Source organism: Hipposideros armiger, unplaced genomic scaffold (genome assembly GCF_001890085.2).
Source record: "Hipposideros armiger isolate ML-2016 unplaced genomic scaffold, ASM189008v1 scaffold_9, whole genome shotgun sequence".
Taxonomy (NCBI): Eukaryota; Metazoa; Chordata; class Mammalia; order Chiroptera; family Hipposideridae; genus Hipposideros; species Hipposideros armiger.
The window spans coordinates 3,736,787-3,759,152 of NW_017731359.1; the positions used below are offsets into that span (position 1 = coordinate 3,736,787).

At 40.2% G+C, this 22,366-nt stretch overlaps 1 protein-coding gene across 1 annotated transcript; it reads left to right on the forward strand.

Moving 5' to 3' along the window:
- The first annotated feature begins 398 nt into the window (after positions 1-398).
- Positions 399-22,098, forward strand: TERF2 (telomeric repeat binding factor 2). The gene is made up of 10 exons (XM_019654604.1): positions 399-870; positions 968-1,063; positions 1,713-1,843; positions 10,619-10,705; positions 11,982-12,128; positions 13,569-13,675; positions 14,906-15,298; positions 18,713-18,792; positions 20,298-20,341; positions 20,969-22,098. The coding sequence occupies exons 1-10, from the start codon at positions 492-494 to the stop codon at positions 21,125-21,127; spliced, it is 1,623 nt and encodes a 540-aa protein (XP_019510149.1). The 5' UTR covers positions 399-491; the 3' UTR covers positions 21,128-22,098.
- Positions 22,099-22,366: the final 268 nt, after the last annotated feature.

Genomic DNA, 22,366 nt, shown 5'->3' on the forward strand with positions numbered 1-22,366 from the left:
GTGATTTAAATGTTAACCTCTTTTTTCTAATTGCCTTACAACAAAATGTGTTATTTTTGTAATTTAAAATTTTTTATGTCTTATATGTCTAGAGGTTTCGGGGGGTACCGGCCATATTCTATTTCTTGATCTCGATTAGGTTAACACTGGCCTTTAAATTATTTAAATTATTTGTTAAAGTGTAACTTTAATAAAGTTTCCTCCACGTATGTTACATTTCACAATTTTAAAAGTGCTTAATAAGCTGTACGTATTTATTTTTCAACATCTCATACCTAGTCCCGTGTCTCTAGTAGCATTCAATAATTTCGGAAAAGTCGACACTGGACTGCAAAGCCCCGTTGGTTTACGTGTCTGAGAGACGTGGACTTCAAGACCCAGCAGGCATTGCGGCCAGCACACGGGAACTACGGAGTCGGAGAGGGAGGCCGGGGACCGACGGTTCTGTCCCTCCCAGAAGTCCGCGGGCGGTACTGAGCGTCGTTTCTATCATGGCCGCAGGAGCTGGGACGGTGGGCCCCGCTTCCGGCCCGGGCGTCGTGCGTGACCCGGCGGCGTCACAGTCGAGGAAGCGGCCCGGTCGGGAGGGCGGGGCGGGTGCGCGGCGATCGTACGCGATGGCGGGAGGAGGCGGGAGCAGCGACGGCAGCGGGCGGGCGGCAAGCCGGAGGGCATCCCGTAGCGGCGGACGGGCTCGGCGGGGGCGGCATGATCAGGGGCTGGGGGGCGCCGCGGAGCGGGGCGCGGGGGAGGCACGGCTGGAGGAGGCTGTGAACCGCTGGGTGCTCAAGTTCTACTTCCACGAGGCGCTGCGGGCCTTTCGGAGTAGCCGGTACGGCGACTTCAGGCAGATCCGGGACATCATGCAGGGTGAGGGCCAGGCCGGGGGAAGGAGGCTCGCGCGCCTGGGAAGGGGATCTCGGGGAGCTGGGGGGACTCTCCGAACCAACGATGTCTTCTTTCCCAGCTTTGCTTGTCAGGCCCTTGGGGAAGGAGCATACCGTGTCCCGGCTGCTGCGGGTTATGCAGTGTCTATCGCGCATTGAAGAAGGGGAAAATTTAGGTATGGCTATTTCTGTATTCTTTTCTGGGCTTATTTAGAGTTACGTTATCAAATTTACACCCGGAAATGAGGGACTCACGGTTAAGGAGCGCTGCTGTTTCGATCATAGTGGTCTTTTTCCTTCTAGAATTAGTCTATGTTGTGGTTCTAGTATTCTCCAGTTAAGATTCTTTTGCGTGCTTTTCTGGTTTTTTTTAATTTCCTCCCACCTGTTTCTTGCCCCAACTTTGCTGCTATATGAAGTGAGATATGTTAAGATGGCCATCTATCTTTTCTTCCATAGTAGTGTTTTTCGGAGTACGAGCATTTTTTCCCCCTGAATTGTACTTGACAGCTGTTTAGCAAAAGGGTGTTCAGTTTCTGGACGCTTGTATTTGAGGATGTGTGTATCTTGAAATTTGAGATGCAGAGAGATGTATGCGTTAAAAAATAATGTTTTACCTGTTTTGAAAATTGTTAAAATTTTTCAGGTTCATTGATTTGAATTTGGACCCATAACATGTTTGTAAGCCTGTAGCGAGTATGTCAGCAATTAAATGCAAATCTTATATTCGCATGTTTCTTTTCCATAAATATTATGTATTTTTGGACATAACTTTTCTGCTCCATAGAAAATAGCTTTAAGTGAAAACTGTGCTCTTTGTCCTAGACTGTTCCTTTGATATGGAGGCTGAACTCACACCATTGGAATCAGCTATCAATGTGCTGGAGATGATTAAAACGGAATTTACACTGACAGAAGCAGTGGTCGAATCCAATAGAAAACTTGTCCAGGAGGCTGTAAGGCTCTATTTTTCTTTCTTTTTTATTTTAACAAAAATCAGAGGTTTTTGAGGATGCAATGCTTATCTTTTTGTATGTGGAGGAAAAATGGATGAAGGGAGAGCAAGTGAGCACACTCAAACACATACAAACGAGGTATTCTCTCTTCAGGCAACCCCATCTCAGCTCAGACTTGGAAAGACCGTTAGTGGTAGGTGCTCAGCTTTTGTGATTTTCGTGGTCTTCCTTGTGGCTCCGTCAGGAGGGGCCACAGTACACAGAAAATAGGTTACCATTGAAGACTGACATTTTGGGGGCTATTACACACCATTCAGGAGGATCGTGGAAGGGCTAGAAGTAACTGGCCTAGGGTTTGGTCACCCTTGTTTGTAGTAAACCAAGGAGAAGAGCTGGGGACTTGGGAAATATGGGACTGACTTTGAGCTAGTTCATGCAATTATCTGCAGAAAGAGAGGCTTAGGGAACATTCCGTCTGAATAGACAATCCGAGGTGTTGGGATAATCAGCCAGTTGGAAAACCAGTAACGGTAGAAGGCTGGCACAGGTAGTGTTCTTGACAAGAAAAAAGCGAGTGGAGTGTCTGGGAATATGGGACTGTGACTGTGTCATGGCTCAGGTAGCTTCAAGTAGCAGAACTTATTTTTATTTAAAACATAGAAGTGGCCATGGAAACCAGTCAGAAAAAGCTTTTTGTTCTGCAGTAACAAAGGCTAGGGCTGTGAAAGCAGACACAGAGGTGGGGACTAAGGCACAACAACTCAGCATTGCCTTGGTGGTGGAAAGTTGAAAACCGATAAGAGAAGAGCACCCCAAAAAAGATGGGATGGGGGAGCAGGCAAGTGTAAAGCTGTGCTTAGCAATGAAGATTTTCTGTCCTCGGGCTGTGTGCTGATTACGAAGGCATCCTGTTAAAAAACACCTAGTGTGTGTGTGGTGCAGATATTTTATTTATTCAGTTGAGGACTTGGCAGGAACTACTTTTGGCCTTGCAAAGAATGCCTAGCTAATTTCAATTCCAAGGAGGAGGAATTCCAAGAATAGATTTTTAGTACAGGTAAGTCAGGTTTGTGTTGGAGGGAAAATGCTAGAAAAGACGTATTAGCAAGGGAGGAGAAATCCATGCCTACTTTCAGAATAACTAAGGATCTTTAGAATGTGAAGAAACGGCACCAGTTCAGAGTAATTCGTGTAACTCTTGTTAAGTAGCTAGCTGATTCAGAAATGGCAACTCCTTCACAACACAATCTAGATTTGTCTTCTGGCCATTCCTTAAGAAGTCTTTGTGGGCTTTCATCTTTTCAGCTGTACATTTATTGTTTTATTATTATTTAAGTTCATAGATCTCGTGTTTGGGGGCTTCATTAGGAAAAATCTATTCGCAAATCTAAACTCCCTTAAAATAGTCAACTGTTTTCTTACGTTGACTCCCTTCTGCTTTTCCATTTTCCATCAGGTACCAGATCTTGTTATACTAACTGTATTACTATTACTGCTATGTAACAAATTACCCCAAAACTTAGCAGCTTAAAACAGTACATATTATCTCTCACTTTCCAAGAGTCAGGAATCTGGTGGTGGTTTAGCTGAGTGTTTCTGACTCAGGGTCTCATGAGATTAGAGTGTGAAGCTGAATAAAAGGGTTGAAGTCATCTCAAGGCTCAGCTGGGGTAAAAGATCTGCTTCCATCCTCACTCACATAGTTAGCAGGACTCACTTCCTTGATGGCTATTGGCCAGAGACTTCAGCTGTTTGCATTCCCATAGGGCTGCTTACAACATGGTAGCTTGCTTCCCTAGGGCAAGTGATCCAGGAGAACAAGAAACCAAGACAGAAGTCACAGTCTTTTATAACCCAATCTCAAAAGTAACATATCATCACTTTGCCATATGTTAGTCTTTACAGACCAGACCAACTCTGGATTAGTGTGTGGAATGGGACTAGGCAGGAGGTGGGGATCACTGGGGGCCATCTTAGAGACTGGCTACCAAAATTACTTTGATCTCCTAGTTATTAATGATACTATATATCACTTACCTCTTCAAAAAAAAAATTTTTTTTTTTCATTTCTCATTTTGAGTCATACAATTGTTAATGGTCATCTTTGGGGAAACTACCATGTGGTGCCTAGGCTCAGTGAGGCTTTTGGATACATTTTAAGCTTTATAAAGTGTCACAATTTATTTAAAAGTAGATTAGATTTTTTTTTTTTTTAAGTTTATAAAATGAGTTATTTGTTAAGTTAGAACGTCTCAACATGTGGTCTGGGGATCTCTGCAGGTCTTTGGGACCCATTCATGGGTCAGAACTATTCATAACAATGCCAAAACATTAGCTGACTTTTTTAGTACAATATTTGCACTGATGGTGTAGAAGCAATGATGGGTAAAATTGCTGGTGCCTTAGCATGACCAAGGCAGTGGTAAATTGTACTAGCAGTCATTGTAATCTTCCTTGACACATGCTTGCAGTTTAAAAAAAAAAAATTTGCCAGTTTCAATTAAGAATGTCTTTGAGGAAGCAGTAAAAAATTATTAATTTTATTAAATCTAAACCCTTGCGCAAATATCTTTTCACTATTTTGTCTGACAAAATAGGAAGTTTGCCTAAAGCATTTCTGCTGCATACCAAAACATGATAGTTGTCTTCAGGAAAAGCTCTTGTCATTGTTTGAGTTGCATGCTGATTTAGCTGCTTTTTTAATGGAACACCATTTTTACTTGAAAGAATTGACAAACTTTGGTTATTCAAACGTAGGTATTTGGCAGTCATTTTCTTGAGAAGGGGCAAAGTGAATTTGTCACTTCAAGGAAAACAACTGACAGTCTTTGTTGCCAGTAATAAAAGCTTTCAAGTGAAAACTAGAGTTTTGGAAAACTTGTATTTATGTGCTTGATAGCGTCCCAATTCTTCAACTTTTCTGATAAGGCTGATGGTGATATTAGCAACTGTGAGTTTAAAAATATTTTTAATGAATATGTCAACATTTGGAAGACCTACATCACTGGGTGATCATTCTCCAAATGACCAATGCATTATATCACAAAATCATTCATAGGTAAAAGATCTATTTCAAGTACAGGGTAAATGAACACATTTTAATGTAATGGATGATGAAAAGTTCAGTTGCCAAAGTTGGGTGTAGAGTCAAATTTGGTGTAAATTGAAATATCCACAGTCTTCTGAAAGGGCTATTAAAATACTCCTCTGTTTTCCAACTTCATATCTGTCTGAGGCTGGGGGGTTTTTTTAACACACTTCATCTAAAACAACATCACAATAGAATGAAGACAGAAGCAGGTATGAAAAATCCATCTTTTATTAAACCAGATATTAAGGAGATTTGCAAAAATGTAATACAGTGCTATCCTTCTCATTAAACTTTTGTCTTAGAAAATATAGCAATTTTTCATAAAGATGTTATTTGTGTTAACCTGTAATGAGTTTGTTATTTTTAATGAATTAATAAATATTTTAAAATTTTCTCAGTTTTATATTTGTAATATGGTGAATATCAACAGATATAACTCACATAAATAAAAAAGCTCTTTGGGATCCTCATTAACATGTAAGAGTATAAAGGAATCCCAAGGTCAAAAAGATTGAGAACTGCTTCTGTAAGCTGGTAATGATATTGATACTGCATTGGTTTCCTCTTCATAACGAAAAGAGATTCCTCAGTTAAGATTTCTGTGGAGAACGGGAGAAGAGCATATATGGCATGTTCTTGGGGAAGCATTTACTTGTTGCTTTTTGTTGTGCAGCATTCTCCCCTGCACCTGTGGTAACAGCACCTTGATTTTCTGTGGGTGCTGTACCCCACTTGGGGGCTGGTGCATCAGAAGCACTCTCTTAGAACTTTAATTCTTGAAACAAAAAGCTTTGTCAAGGCTTTTTGAGCATTTCTTCCCATAACAGCCTGGTTTCTTTCTGAATTTGCTTCTTTAGCCTTTCTTCACTTCTGTGAGTTTGGTTTTCTCTTCCTGTGCATTTTATCATTTCCCCCAACATAAAACTTTTTCGCCTCTATTGAAAATCTGTGCTTGGAATTTCCTTTTTGTTTAAGTTAGCGAGAGACTATTGCTATTGCTTATATTCCAAGAATCTTAACAGATGCATAAAAGAAGAAATTGCACTTATTTCTGAACACTCTCAAGTGAAAAAGCAATGGTTCATCTCAAAAAAAAACTTCGAAAGCATTTGCATTTCTTTTCTTGTTTCACAAATTAAATACAGTGGAACCTGTGTTCCAGTTCTGGGACAGATTAAACATACTCTCTTCTGTTTCCTGTAATGCTGAAAGTATAAATCCTGGATAGAATGTGTGGAACAGCTATCTGAGGACTCAGAAATGTAAATAAATGGTAGTAAGCAGATGGGAAGAAGACCAGCATTTGAAGGTCCACCAAACTGGCGATGAGTAGTTTACCATTTTTTTCCCTCTCCAGTATCGCCTGGCCTGGACTTGAAGGCTCCTGAAACCTGGACGTACACACCCCATGCATGAACAGAAAGAACTCCAGAGGTGTTCTTTGGTCTGAGTAAAGAGATCTCCTAAGGGTCAGAGAAAGGGTGGGAGAAATTCCAGGGTTTTTTTCCTCCCTTCTTTCTGTCCCAGCACCCAGGCAATACTACACTGGTAGCAACAGTGGCCCAGTGATGGCAGTGGCAGCAGGGCAAGCACTTAAAACTGAAAGAGGAGAACCCTTTTCTCCTTAGCAGTGGAGCTGTGATCTTCAGAACTTGGAGCAAATTCCATTTTTTAATTTTTTTTATTTTAATGTCTACCTGGCTGCTTAGTCCTGGATACAGATGCAGTTGTGTGGCAGAGTGGGAAAACTAAAGCTCTGGAATGTAAGGTTGGTTTGATATTTGAAAAATCAATGTAATCTACTCTGTTAATATAAAGAAAAACCATGATTGTATCAATTGATGCCTAAAAAGCATCTGACAAAATTCAACGTTAGTTTATGATAAAATACAATCAGCAACTAAGAATATATAAAAGGGAACTTCCTCAACCTGATAAAAGGCATCTACAAAAAAACCAACAGCTAATATCTTATTAAAGGTGGAAGATGAATGCTTTGTCCTTAAGATTTAAAACCAGGCAAGGGATCCATTCTCACCACATCCATTCTACATCATACTGGAAGACCTAGCTAATGCAGTAAGTCAAGAAAAAGAAAAGGCAACAGTTTAGAAAGGAAGGAATAAAACTGACGCTATTTGCAGAAGACGTGATTGTCTATATAGAAAATCCCATGGAATATACAAAAAAAGAAAAAACCTATACTGAGTAAATTTAGCAAGATAGCAGGATATAAGATCAACACATAAAAACATTTCCATGTACAAGCAGTGAATGAAAGGACATTACAAAAACAGTGCCAGCTGCAATATAGCAGTCCCCCTTTATCTGCATATGTTCCAAGACCACTGCCCCCACCCCCACCCCCGACTCCGCCATTAAACACCTGAAACTGGATGGTACAAAACCCTATATATACTATGTTTTTTCCTACACACATACACTATGGCATCTCTGGCATATCCTAATTGCCAACATCACTACTTTGTGCTTTGGAGCTATTATTACAATAGATAAAATTAGGGTTGCTCGAATGCAAGCATTGTGATACTGGAACAATCAATCTGATAACCAAGAGAGCTACTAAGCGACAAACAGGCAGGTAGCCTGTACAACAGGGATGCGCTGGACAAAGGGATGAATCATGTCCCAGGTGGGATGAAGTAGGATGACCTAAGATTTCATCATGCTAAGAACAGTGCACAATTTAAAATATGAATTGTTCCTGGAATTTTCCATTTAATATTTTCAGACTGCAGTTTACTGCAGGTAACTGAAACCGCAGAAAGTGAAACTGGATAACAGGATAGCGCCAAAAAAGAAAAGAAAAAGAAATGCTTAGGTATAAGTCTTATCAAAACATGTGCAGGGTCTGTATGTGGAAAAACACAAAAGAAAGAAATCAAGGCCTAATAAAGGGAAGGACCATGTTCATGGATTGGAAGACTTAGTATATAGTTAAGATGTCATTTTTCTCCAATTCATCTATAGATTTAATGTAATTCCAATCACAGTCTCAGTAGGATTTTCTGAGTACAGACTGATTCTAAAATACATATAGTAAGGCAGAGGAACTAAAATAAAAGTTTTGTAAAAGAATAAAGTTGGAGGACTCACTACCCAATTTTAAGAATGATTGTAAAGCTACAGTGCTCATGACTACTAGTGGAACAGAAGACAGTGTCCAGAAATAGACCCAAACAAATATGAGTAATTTGATTTTTTACAAAAATGTGAAGGCAATTCAACGAAAAAAGGATAGTCTTCAATGAATGATACTGAAACAACTGGATGTCCATATGCAAAAAAATGAACCTTGACCTAAACTCACCTTTACAAAAATTCATTCAAAACAGACCATAATCTAAATGTAAAGCTATAAAACTTTTAGAAGAAACCATGAGAGAAAATCTTCATGTCTTGGACTTAGGCAAAATGTTATTAGATATGACACTAAAAGTATGATCCATAAGAGGAAAAGTTGATAAACTAGACTTCATCAAAATTCAAAACTGTGTTCTGAGAAAAAGACTTAAGACAATGAAAAGACAAGCAAATTTTATATCAGACAAAGGACTTGTATCCAAAATATATAAAGAACTCTCCAAAGAAAACAACCCTATTTTAAAAGTGGGCAAAAGATTCATCAAAGAGAAATACCACTGGCAAATAAGCACATTAAAAGATGCTTAACGTTATTTAGTCATTAGGGAAATACAATTAAAACCACAGTGAATACTAGGACATACCTAGTAGAATGGCCAAACTTAAAAAAATACTAGCAAGTGCTGGTGAAGACATGGAGCAACTGGCTTTCTCATACATTGCTGATGGGAATGCAAAATGGTAAAACCACTTTGGAAAACAGTTTGGCCATTTCTCATGAAGTTAAACATAATTTTCCATGTGATCCAGCAATCCCTCTCCTGGGTATTTATTTTAGAGAAATGAAAAGTTATGTTCACATCAAAACCTGTGCATGAATGTTTTAACATCTCTCTTCATAATCACCAAAAATTGCAGACAGCCCAAAAGTCCTTCAGTGGTTGAATGGATAAACAATAGATCATACAGTGGGATTGTATACAGCTCAGCAATAAGAAGGAACTGCTGATAATGTAACAACATAGATGGATCGCAAAGGCATACTGAGGGGAAGATGCCAGTCTCAAGGCTCCACCCTTTAAAAAAATAAGTGCAACCATACAGTCTGATCCTATTTACATGACATTCTTGAAGAGCCGAAACAATGAAAAGATCAGTGGTTGTCAGGGATTAGGAGTGGGGGAGAGGGGTGACCACAGAGGGGCCCAAGGGAGGTTTTTGTATCTGTGATTTTGTATCGTGGTGGTTACAGGAGTCAGTACATGTGGTAAAACTCAGAACAGTACACCAAAAAGGTTAAGTTTACTGTATGCAAGGTAAATAAAATTTAAAAACATAATAGGACCAAATGATTTATTAAAAAAGTACCACCTTTGTATTCAAGAAAGTAAATATAGTCTTAGTATAGTTTTTCTGCTAAAAATGATGTAAGTGAATATGGTCATCTGATTAAAATGGAAAGACTTCCCTTGTACCTTCGCTGGGCAACAAGAACTTTAGGGCTGTGCTTGCTGTTCCAGAGCATCTGACACCAGTTTCCTTTGCCCCGAAGGGCAGTGCTCAGCATGTTGACAAGAGTCACCCAAGTTAGTACTTAAACTGAATTCCCTTGCTGCTATTTCTTCTTTTTGTGTTTCTCAAATTCTTCCCTGTGAAGACTGAAAATATCTACAAACCAGTTTTCCTTCCCTTTTTTATATGTGAGGTCTGTGTCCGATGTCTCTTGAGACTGGATCTAAGGCAGCTACTCTGTCCTGTTAGGTAACTCCAAGTGCTCCCAGTTTTCCCCTGGCTTTTCCAGCTTTTAAAAAAATGTCACTTGTTTTTTAAAATATCCTTTTAAATTTTCAATTACCGTTATTTTCTCTCTCCACATATTCTCTTGGGGTTTCTTTACCGAAAGGACTCTTCTTTTTCTTTATGGCTGATGAGACCTTATCCTGCCTGGAATTGGGTCCTCTTTTCTTTGCTGCCTGTGGATGCGATGAGCTGGGTTTGTCTGTCTCAGTAATTCCCTGCACACTTTAACTCGAGTTGCCAGCTGGGGTTTACGGTACTGAGAGGCTGTGTTGGTTCTCCTGCAGAACTGACCTCAGGCCATTCCTGAATGGAACTAGCAGAACTCTGTGGTCAGCAAATTGCTTTTTTTTTTTCCCCCCACAGTATATCCTCCCCCCTCTCCCCCCATTACATCAAAGCTTTTGCATCCAAAAAGAACAGAACCAGTTCCGGGGACCTGGAATGACCCCTGTCCATTTGCCTTTCCTTGGAGGCCCTATTCAAATTGGGTAAAGGATCTGTAATCCAGGGGATAGATTTTGCTATCGCTATCTTTTTAAAACTGATGTAATGTTGAAAATCTACCCTACGCACTGAAAGATAGCTTACAGTTGTTCATAACACTTGAACAATAATTGTTAGTTTTTAAATACAGGAATTTGATAGAATATGAAAAAGTACTTGGGTATATAATACTCAGTTTTACTCTTTAATAGAGTTTATTTTGATATTTGATATTCTGATTATGCCAGTCACTACTGCAACAGTTTAAAAGAAAGGTTTTTCTCCCTCTTTTATAGGCTGTCATTATTTGTATCAAAAACAAAGAATTTGAAAAAGCTTCTAAAATTTTGAAAAAACATATGTCCAAGGACCCCACAACGCAGGTAAATTTGATATATTTTTGCTCCTATGACATAAAACCATTTCATTGTTTCTTGTGGGAAAATAGGGAAAAGGTCCCTTGTCAGGAATGTGATCTAAATATTCAACTTTAAATATTCGGCACCTTTAGCATGTTGTCTTTTATATCCAGGATAACTCAGATTGGCTTTTCAAAATGTATTTTTTATTAGACAAATATACATAAATTGTTTACTTGCCCATTTCTGTCTGGTTTGGGACAGAACTTTATTTAAGCGATCAGTACCAGGTGTGAAGCTATCAAGTTTTGTAACACTTGTAACTTGACTTACATAAATGCTGATCTTGCACACTTGAGAATCTGTCTTAATAAAACTCCTCTATTTACTGGTGTCAAAAGCCCTGTTGGTATCCTGCTTTTGTTTTTGTTTTTGTCCCTTTATAAATCTAAATTTTTGTTTTTGAAGATAATATGTATATAATACAGAATTCAAAAAGTACAACAAAAGAGCTTAGTAAAAATTCTCTCATCTCTGAATCAGTCATTCATCTTGTTCCACTTTTCAGAGGCAACCAGTTTTGTTTTGTTGCTATAATCTCTTCAGATACTCTGTATATGCAAGTAAATAAGTGTGCATGTGTATGTACATGTAGACATACACATATATCCATTCTTCCTGTTCTTCTCATATACATCTGTGAGCATATTCTACACAGTCATTTGAACATTTTTGTAAATTGCTTCTTTCACTTACTATATCTTGGAGATCATTCTATATTGGCACATAAAGAGCTTTATCCTTTTTGTGTTTTGTGGCTTTTTGGGGGTTTTTTTTGCAAGTTTAAAAATCTTTATGTAAATGTATAAAGGTACTTTAGATCCTAAGTTCTTCATCCTTTTTTTTTTTTTCCTAAAGACATTTTATTGGGGAACAATGTGTTTTTCCAGGACCCATCAGCTCCAAGTCAAGTAGTTGTCTTCAATCTAGTTGTGGAGGGCGCAGTATCATGGCCCGTGTGGGGATCAAACCAGCAACCTTGGTGTTACAAGCCTGCGCTCTAACCACCTGAGCTAACCAGCAGCCCCCCTTCATCCTTTTTTTATAGCTGCATAGTAACCCATTGTGGCTGATCCATAATTTATTGACCTTTTTTTTGGGTGGGCTTTCCTTCCTACATGTGTACCAGTGACTTTCATTGACAGTGTTGTGAAAGTTCTGATAGTGTTGTCTCAACTCATCATTGGATTTTTACTGGAGTTCTCCTTTCTCATGTTGCAAATATTGGTCCTTTGTGTAGAAACTGAGAAATGATCTCCTGAACATCATCCGTGAAAAGAACTTGGCCCATCCTGTCATCCAGAACTTTTCCTACGAGACCTTCCAGCAGAAGATGCTGCGCTTCCTGGAGAGTCACCTGGAGGACGCAGAGCCCTACCTCCTCACGGTGGGCCTTGGCTCCTTCTCCCATAACCATGATACGGCCTCGAGGATGTGCAGGCAATTAGAAAAGGGACAGTTCTTTTTAGAAGTGAAAGAGTAAATGTGTGGCAAAGACTGAATTATATGCACTCTCTTCCTTAATTAAATGCCTTAAATATACAGAAGCAGAGATCCTGGCAGAGGCAAAGGGAACATACATACTTGGTCTCCCTCACCTCCCATTTTTACCTCCTCTACGTGTAATTAATCTGTTATAGTTAGTAGAACATTCACTTACAGTTGATGGTGGTTCCCAGAGAAGATGAAATCTGAGTTAAGTTTGGGAGTAAGAGTGGTTTGATAGATGTGGTATGATGGGGTTCTTAACAGGAAGAAGGTATAACAAGAAAAGGTGTGACTAGAAGTATAAAGCAAAAGAGGCCATATGAAGACATTCTTTAATTGGATCAAAGAGATAAGCATAAAGAATGGAAGCAATCAGGCTCAAGATGGTGTGTAAAAGAATTAGAACTCAGCCTGTCCTAGAATGTGGACTGTGATAAGGGAAAACTGAGTGAGAGGGTGTTTGGTTTTTTAAACAGGATTTTGAGTGTAGAAAATATAGCTCATAACAACAGATGTGCAAGGCCTATATTAGGATAGTGTCAATGATCCTAGCAGTCAGTCATTTGGCAAATCTTAAATTATTTGTAAAGCAGAGAGTTTGGAATAATCAGAGAGCAAGTATCGGCATACTTGAGCCTGGCCTAGAATTCTTTCCTTTGTATTATAGTCCAGGTAACTGGAAAATAACCTGCCACTGTTTTGTGTAAGGATAGAACTCTCAGCTCTCAAGACATCACTCATTACAGATACACATACCTGAGATGGAATATACTGGACTGGAAATGTGTAAAACTTCAGTCAGAGGGAGACAGATGAGCCGTTGGAGTTAGATCAGGACTGGCCTACTCAGGGCTTTATGTGCTATGAGTAAGGATTTTCAAAGAGCTGTTATAAGGCAAAACAAATGTTTTTGTAGCAGTGTAGTCATAAAAAATGCTATACACACAAAAAAGACATCACATAAACATCAATTATCCTAAGTTTGAAGAAAAAAAAATGTTTGACTTTGGTACATGACCCCAAAGGCGTATAGATTAGGGATGAGACTGGAAGGATGAAAAAGGAGATACAAAGTAAAATCACATAATTAAAGAATTTTTGCAATATCAAGATAGCTCTACTCAAATTGCATTCTCCTTTAGTCCAGAAAACAAGTTATTTTTTGAAAGTGGAAAGAAGAAATTTGAGATAATTCTCAGTTCTCTCTGTCGTCTAGTTTAGGCCTAGATTGGATTTGTGGGTGAACATGTTTGCATATTGAATACGTTCATGGTTAAAGAATCAAAGAATTATGAAATTCTGTGGCGGCTTCTTCCTAATGACACCCTTCCCTTCCCAGATGGCCAAAAAGGCTTTGAAATCTGAGTCTGCTGCCTCAACTACAGTGAAGGAAGGTAAACAGCCAGCACCAGAGCCTGTGGAAAAACCACCCAGAGAGCCTGCAAGGTGAGAGGGATGACCTTGTGGGATCTTGGTGAAATAGTGGAGTGGCCTGTTGGAAACAGTCTCCTCCTTAGACCAGGATCACTTAGTTCCTCCTGGTGATCTGACCTCCTGACATGTCACTGGTACAAGGTACTGTGGGATGTCTCATCCCTGAGAAAAGTTCCTGAGTGGCTATTCCTCAAAGGTTCTTTCCTCCTGTTCCTCTCCTTGCCTCGCCCATACTACACAGGACTTCCTTGTTGATACTGATCTCTTAATACAGTGTTTAGACTTGTGAATCAGTTTCTCAAGACCAGTTGCTAAAGCAGGGGTCACACGTTTAGATGTCTTTGGGGGCCCGGTAGGAAATGTAAAGGAGCAAAGTGGGTCTAGGATAATTGAGAGCATGGGACTGTGAACCAGAGAGGGCATACTTTTCAGCTTCGTGTGATTGTTGGTAAGTGAGAATGCCCAAACTTCAGTTCAAATTTTTGTGTAAGATGTCCATTTTTTTTTTTTCTTTTGAGGTTTCCAAATTTTTGAATGTGGCAGTTATCCAGTTTTTAAAAAACACTTCCATAGGTTAGGCAACAAGACACATCTGCCAGCTGGGTTTGGCCTACAGGCTGCCAGTTTGCCCTCTCCTAACAGTTTCTACTTAAAGCATATTAGCTATTCCAAATGAGTAGATGAACTGAACTTTATTTTGAAAAGGCAGTTTCTTGTTCCAAGAGTGTGTGGCACGCTTCTTACGCTGAGAATTCTCGAGATCCCACTCACAAGTGTATTATAGGAGAAAAGGGGCAGAATGGAGACCAGATTTTCACTTCTGTCACATGAGGGTTGGACTGGGACAGCTGAAAGAATAGTTTAGACTTCAAGGTGAAATTGCTGGATTATCTGCAGGTTAGCACTATGCTGAGTTCTTACCTAATGGAAAGCATTGCTTTAAGTCCCTACAGACTAAATGGGATGGGTTAGACCGCACACAGGCTAAAGAGGTCTCTGGAGGAAGTATCAGTGACTCTAGTTCCTTTAAGGTTCTCTGGTTTGCAGTTTAAACTCCTTAGTTCAACTTAAACAGAAGCTTTTATAAATAAAGGTTGTATACGAGCAACCTTTTTTTTTTAAATGAAGAGTCCTTGACTTGAGTCTTCTCATTTGAAGCTTCACGCTTTGAAAAAGTTGTGGCTGTTTGGATAAGCGTCAACAATGGTGAAACTGATCTTTGTATGTTTGTCTTATCTGTAGACAGCTAGGGAATTCTCCAACCATCGTTGGAATTAGGACTCTGAAAGCCGCTTTCAAGACTCTGTCTGGGTCACAAGATTCTGAGGCAGTCTTCTCAAAACTGGACCAGAAAGACCTGGTACTTCCTAACCAAGCTTCCCCACCATCACCAGCCCTCAAAAACAAGAGACCCAGAAAAGATGAAAACGAAAGTTCAGCCCCTGCTGAGGGTGAGGGTGGCTCTGAATTGCAGCCCAAGAACAAGCGCATGACAATAAGCAGATTGGTCTTGGAGGAGGACAGCCAGAGTTCTGAGGCAAGCCCAGGCCTCAACTTCTCCCAGGAGGTCATTCCAGCGTTACCGGCCAAGCCCTCCGTTCTCAACCAACCCCTCCCCGGGGAGAAGAAGCCCAAGTATGAAGACCTTCTTTGTAGCAGTTTGGGGGCTGGTTGGTGGTCCTGGTTGGGCCTGGTATTGCTTCCATGAGTGAAGTAACTTTCAACTAAGTTATTCACCACCAAGGCTTGCTCAGACTGCTAGAATGTGCCTCGGGAGTGGAGAGTGACAACATAGCACCCATCCCTGCCAGTTCTGAAGCCCCCATGTGTGGGCTTCCAGGCATTGCACTAGGGCATGAGTAAGGATGGAAGGGGTTTGGCACCTCCTCCTCATCACTGCTTTCATTTTTAGCAGACTTCTAAGTGCCTCGACTACTAAAGATTATTAGTCTTGTTCAAAGAAATTTGTTTGAATTGGGCCATGATATACTTTCAGATTTGTGAATATTTATAGTTTTGCACCTTCTATGAGTATTTGAGACTTGGCACACTCAGTAAATATTTACTAACATCTCACATTCTAGGTTCTGTGGGACAGTGGCTAGAATACTTCATTGTGCTCCCCATCATGACCCCCGACCTGGCTTTTGGGTTATACTACCCTTTGTGCCCTCTTGTGGATCCTTCCTCCAGGCAAACTGGTCTGCTTGCTCTCTGGAACACACTGTGTTTGTTTTCTACTACTGTGCTCTCGCTCCCTGTCATTCCCCACGGTTGGACTACCATCCTTCCATCATTGCTTGTCAGAATCCTATGCATCTTCAAAGGGAAGAGAAGCCGATGTTGACTAAGTACTTTGTGGGCCACGCACTTTCACGTATTATCTTACTGAATCTCTACCATCCTCACTCTGTGAGTGATAGGTTAGCCCCATGTTATAGATGAGGAAGGTTCAGAAAAATAACTTGCCTGAAGTTACACAGCTGAAAAGTGGCAAAGTCTGGCTTTGGGATTTGTAACCCAGGTCCGTCTTGACACAGGAGCTCATGGCCTATACACCACTTACTCCAGGCTGCCTGTTAAAAATTCTGCCTCCTCCATGAATCTCCCCTGGTCACCCTGCTGTAAGTGATCACTTCGCTGGGCTCCCAAGGCCATTGCCATCTCTGTTGTAGTTGTTTGGGGACCTGTGCTCTAGCAGCATGTGCCAAGTGCCCTGAAAGGCTGTGGCATCTGATCAGTGACTCTACCATATGAACCACTACCTGCATTTGGAAGTGAGTCACTGACTGGGCACAGATGTGGTCCAACACACTTATTCTCGTTTGATACCTCATTGCCTTTACTCCACAGTAATCCTGTGAAGTGTAGGTATTGCTCCTATGAACAGATGAGGAAACTGGACAGAGTGTATGATTACAGTGGTTTTATAAATGGGAGGATTTGTGATGAAGGTTTCAGACAATCACCTCTCTCGTATCAAGGGTATGAAGTATGATGGATATTCTACAGCAGAGGTTGGCACACTACAGCCCCTAAGCCCAATCTGCCTGCTGCCTGTTTTTGTAAATAAAGTTTTATTGGAACACAGCCACACCCATCTATGTATTATCTGTGGCTGTATTGTCTGTAGCTACTTTGGTACAATTGGGTTGTCAAAAAAGTCATGACATATTTTTCTGTTTTTTGCTGCAAAAACGCATCATGACTTCTGACAACCCACAAAAATTGAGTTGAGTAGTTGCAACAGAGAGAGTAAGGCCTGCAAAGCCAAAGATCCTCTCTGGCCCTTTACAGAAAAAAAAGGGATCCCATGACCCCGGCTCTAATGGAGTGCGTGTGAGGTACCCTGGTTGCTCCAGGGAAGAAGAGCTGAGCCTGCTCAGCAGAGCTGGTGGGGCAAACAAGCACAGAGGAACAAATGCTGAGCTGGCCTTAAAGGATGGCCATCAAGCATATTGGGGGGTTGAAGTTCTAGGCAGTGGGACCCCCTTTTATAAAGGCACGAAAAAGCCTGGTATGCTCCCAAAAATGTCACACAGTCTGTATGGCAGGAGAATACAATACACAGGATGAAAGAAGAAAAGTCTGGATGGGTAAATGGGCCAGAACTTGAGTTCCTATCCTGTCAAGCAGGGGTTCTCAAACTGGGCTTCATATCACAATTACCTATGAAATATTTTTAATAATGACACATTCCCAGGCTCCTGACTAGTAAATTAGAAGGGGCAGGAGAATATATAATCTGCTTTTCTAACTACACCCCGAATAATTTTAATTTCACTAATCTGAAGGCCTGATGAGACAGCACTGAGGGCTTTTGAACAGTCACTGAGGGAAAGGAGAGATGGAGAGTGGCTGGACCCTGCTGCCAGGTGAGCAGTCAGGCCCCGGGGGAAGGTGGACCAGCGCAAGAGGAGGGGAGGAAGGCTCAGGGTGTACCACCTGGAGGGAAGGGCCACGACGTACTAGATTTTTATATCCCCCACAGCACTTGGCACAGAACAAGTGCCGACTAGATATTTATTAACCAAATAAAATAATTGGTTTTTGTAATTTAAGGGGTCACACGTAAAGCTATAAAAGTCCAGCAAAGGGTTAACATTTTAAGCTTTGTGGACCACTTGTGTGTCTGTTGCATTACAACCCTTTGAAAATCTAAAAATCATTCTTAGTTCAAGGGCTGTTCAAAAACCAGCAGCCACAGGCTATAGTTTGCCGACCCCTCTAGACCACTGCTCATCAAGTTCCAAGTTCACCAGTGAGAAGCGCCAGCACCAAGACGGGACTTGGTTTGCCTTAGCCCTATCAGCTAAAATAGGATCCAGATCTCAGCCCTTTCTACAGCATGATTAGGCAGTACCAAACATTTTACAAATAATAAATAGCAAGTTGAGAGGACCAGCAGGAGGTTACCAAACTGATCTGCAAAGACTGTCTGCAGGAATAGTGATCAGCTACTTGAGTGAAAATGACAGACCGAGGTTAAAGGCAGTTTTATCCCAGTACTCAGATAAGTGATTAGAAAACCTAAGCTGTCTGACTTCTTTATACATAGTAATTAACACAGCTAATATCCAGAGAAGGAAAAAATTCTTTACTTTGTCTCAAGCAAATTAGTTATTCTCAGAAATAACATTTTGGGGGATATGATCCAATTTAAAAGCCAGGGAAAGTAAGCAGTGCAGCCACTTGAGGTAATTTCATAGTAAACATGGATCTCAAAGAACTTTTTTCAAGTCTACGCACTTATTAAGCTAATGAAATTGCTTTCATTACTCATTTGCAAAAGACCCAGACACCCTTAAAAAGAAATATTTTGAGGTGGACGGTGATTCAGTGCTGAGTTTGAGGGTGTTCCCTGCAGCCAGGGTGATGATAATATGGGGATATCTGGCCAGGTCAGGATATGGGAGTTGGGTGTAGGTGAATCTCAAATGTGGTCGCAGCAGAACAAGGAGGAATACAGGGCCGTGAGCGAGCCAAGGACAGTATGGGATGACCCAGGGTGGATTTGTTTTACACCTTGTCCTCTCCATCTCTCCTCAGAGTACTCAAAGGCAAGTGGAACAGCTCTAATGGGGTTGAAGAAAAAGAGACGTGGATGGAAGAGGACGAGCTGTTTCAGGGTAAGCGGGGAGATTCTCCTTGGTCTCCCCCCGCTTGACACTTGCTGAAGCGTACATGTGTGTTACTGTCACATTAAGGTTCCTGAAACTGTATCCAAACTCAAAAAAGTTCACTAATTTCCTCATTTGTGATCCATGAGGAGTCAGTCTTATGTCCTTCCCAATTAAACGATGGAGACTGTGAAAGCAGCACTTTATATTTGAAGAAAATTACTGGTTTTGTTTTAATAAATCCTGTATTCAATTATAGTTGATGTTCTTCCTAAAGTCTTTAAATTAGAAAAGGTAGAAGTAGTCATTCCCTGCATTTCTTGTTTAAGTAAAAAATCTCTTACCAATTCCTGCAGTTTTTTCCTAAGATGAGAAACTTTTCTTTTCCGAAATTAACGCTAAACTTCATAGCATTTGCATTAGGATCTCTCCCACCATATATTTTATGGAAGTATCGAAGTTGTAAACCTTAATTTTGGAGAGTCCAAGCACTTGAATAATAAAACAGTAATCCACTGCCAATTCCATAGGTCTTGTCCTGAAAAAGTATCTTCAAAGGCAGAAACATAGTTGGCAAGATCAAGATCACAGGGAAAATGGGGGAAGTTAACAGAAAACCAATAAAAGTGGCATTAAATATTTAAAAACAGGATAAAAATGTTCTAGAAAATATCCACTTCCAGTTGGCAGCTTTAGAAATAGCTTCCACAATAGTATGAAATATGTCACAATTTAAAATTAATCTGCTCCTGAGCCACCTTCCTCCACTGTTTAGAAAGCATTGCTGGGAACAGGCATCTGCTCAGACCCTCCAAGTTTCACATTTATGCAACTTCACTTTCTCTTGCAGCTTTTTAATTGGCTCTTATTTGTTTGAAATGGCATGTCCTTTATACCCTCCTGTGGTCCTCTGGCCCTTTAAAAAATTATCTTGGCCCATGTTTTTTCACGTCTTTCCATATAGTGAGAGGGTGGAGTTTGAGCAGATCTCACGTGGTCTGTCGGAGTGGGAAGCGGTAAATACTACCCTGTCCTTTTGTTTAAGGAATTGAACCTAATTTTACTTACACAAAATGATCAGGGATTTGAAAATTCTGGCATGAATCAGTAAAGCTGTGTTTTCAAAAAAGTGGTTAGCAATGGGTTATAAAGCAGAAATTATATACATATATGTATGTATATGTATATGTTAGGGTTTTAAATACCACATTCCCACAGTAATTTTAGAAAATATTAGTTTTACTAAAGAACCCCAAATCCATCATTAACCAACATTTCTGAATGCCTTTTTGTAAAGTATTTGCTTTGTACAGATTTTCACAGGCTAAAATGATTGGTATCTTGCAACAAAGGCCAAAAAAAACAAATTATCCTTTAGTGATGTCCTTTCTTTTCTCAAAGTTTGTGTAACTTGAATCAAGTTTTCCCTTTAGGGACATTCTATCTTTTTCTGGTGGTTTACGCAGAGAAAAATGAACTCTGAAATGAGTCTATCTACTTTTAATGTTTTCCAGCAGTACCAGATGAGGAGACCACAACCAGTGTAACAAAAAAGCAGGTAATTTAAAATTCTCTTTTCTGATCTTCTCTGGTTGTGTGGGTAGAAGAGAGATAAAATAAGTAGAGCCACATCTCACAAATAGACTACCCATGCATCTGGTAAAAAACTTCTGCGTTTTTCTGATCATCCAAACTAAGCTAAAGTAATAAAGCAAATCCTCGAATAACGTCCTTTCGTTCAATGTCATTTTGTTATAATGTGGAGTAGATGTATAGGAACTGAAGTCCTGTTTATATCAATTAGCCTATGGTAAAATTGGTTTTGTTATACATCGTTTTGCTTGAAGTCACAGAACGTATCTACATTAAGTGAGGACTTACTGTAGTTGTTCTCTGGAAGAAAAATCTAGGACAGAAACCTGACACATTTTCCTGACCATGAACAACACACAGGTTTGAAATTTGAATGCAGAAGTGATTATTAGTTGAAGATGAAATGGCATGACATTGAAAATTATTAAATGTCCAAATTCAGTGTTAACTTACTGTCTATATTGTTTTAAAAATATAAACTCTTCTTTTGAGTTCAGATTATTCTCCTAGGATTCATGAGTTTACCTCTTTACTGTATGAAAACGTGAATAAGTGGAGAGACAGGTTGTAATCTTTTGGTTTTCTTTTGCAGAAGTGGACTATAGAAGAAAGCGAGTGGGTCAAGGCTGGAGTGCAGAAATTCGGGGAAGGAAACTGGGCTGCCATCTCTAAAAATTACCCATTTGTTAACCGAACAGCTGTGATGATTAAGGATCGCTGGCGGACCATGAAAAGACTTGGCATGAACTGAAACAAGCTTTCATTTCCACAGAATTCACAGGATCATGGTTCCTAATAATACCCCGAGAGTCTGCTCCAGGCTGGGATGAAAACTTTGGGTGTCCTCCTCCGACGTGGGGGCGGTCCCAGTTCTACTTCGTCGCTGTTGGAGATCATGGAGCCGAGAAACAGCTCCTGTCCTTGGCAGAGATGACAGGCAGATAGCTTGTACAGTGCCAGAATATCACTAGTATTTCCCTTCTTTAGTGGTTTGCTTGAATTTAAATCCCCAGTAATCAGTAGAACCTTCTCCTAGGCAATGGTGGAGTCTGTTAGGAGCCACTTATGACTCCATGACCTGTTAAAACCAGCATCGTGAGCGTTATTTGGAGTGAACTTGTTCCAGGTCAAGCTTTGGCATTCTGATGCAAATGCAAAGGAACTTCATCTCTCATGGGCCCAGGTTGATGAGAGACCAGTCCTGGTGGAATCAGGGTCCCTTTCAAAACTGTTTAGCCTGTGGTGACATCAACACCTAGACCTGACTGCCTTGACATTTGCTCTTAACATTTGCTGGGCTATGTAGGCAGGTTTAACCTCCACTTCTCATGTGGTTGAACCAGTGTGTTTTTTGGTGATTGTAGATAAGCTTAGCCTCTTCCCCCATTCTCTCTTCCCAATTCCCTTCCTTATGCTGGACTTTTAAAGCTTAAAAAAAAATCATGATTGGGTATAAAGGCCTAATTCCATTCTTCGTAAAATGGTTGCTTCCGCCTAATTCCCTAATTGTGCTGTGCTAGTGTCTTGCACTGAAAATCAACATTTCCTTCTCCTTTTGTACCATGTTGTGCTTGCTGTCTCTCTTGGACATCTTTAAAAACTGTCTTTTTAGCAAAAAACAATTTCAGTAAAGTGTTTTCTGTAATCTTTTTTTTAAAATACGAAAAAGAATTACTGTCCATAACTTGTAGCATTCTTCATTAAAGTCTTGCTTCTCTCAAATGTAACTAACTGTTTAATTGCAGCACAGTATGTAGGAACAGGTGGAGGTAGCAAAATGTTAAACAAGTTCTGCTGAACCACGTTAAAAAGCTGATGTCAAAATGTACTGGATGTTCTAATCCTTGGAAGCCATGTGGAATAGAGAGGTGAAAGTTTCCTCTTAATTTGTCCATTTCCTCATATTATATACTTCTGGGGCCAAAAGAATTTTCCCTTTCTTTCGAGTGAGTGAAAAATGTAAAGAAATGCTAAAGTTTTAAAATGATTC

Coding starts and splice junctions, on each gene's coding strand:
- TERF2 (XM_019654604.1), top strand. CDS start 492: ATGGCCGCAGGAGCTGGGACGGTGGGCCCCGCTTCCGGCCCGGGCGTC. Junction 871..967: donor GATCCGGGACATCATGCAGG/GTGAGGGCCAGG, acceptor CTTCTTTCCCAG/CTTTGCTTGTCAGGCCCTTG. Junction 18,793..20,297: donor AGAGGACGAGCTGTTTCAGG/GTAAGCGGGGAG, acceptor AATGTTTTCCAG/CAGTACCAGATGAGGAGACC.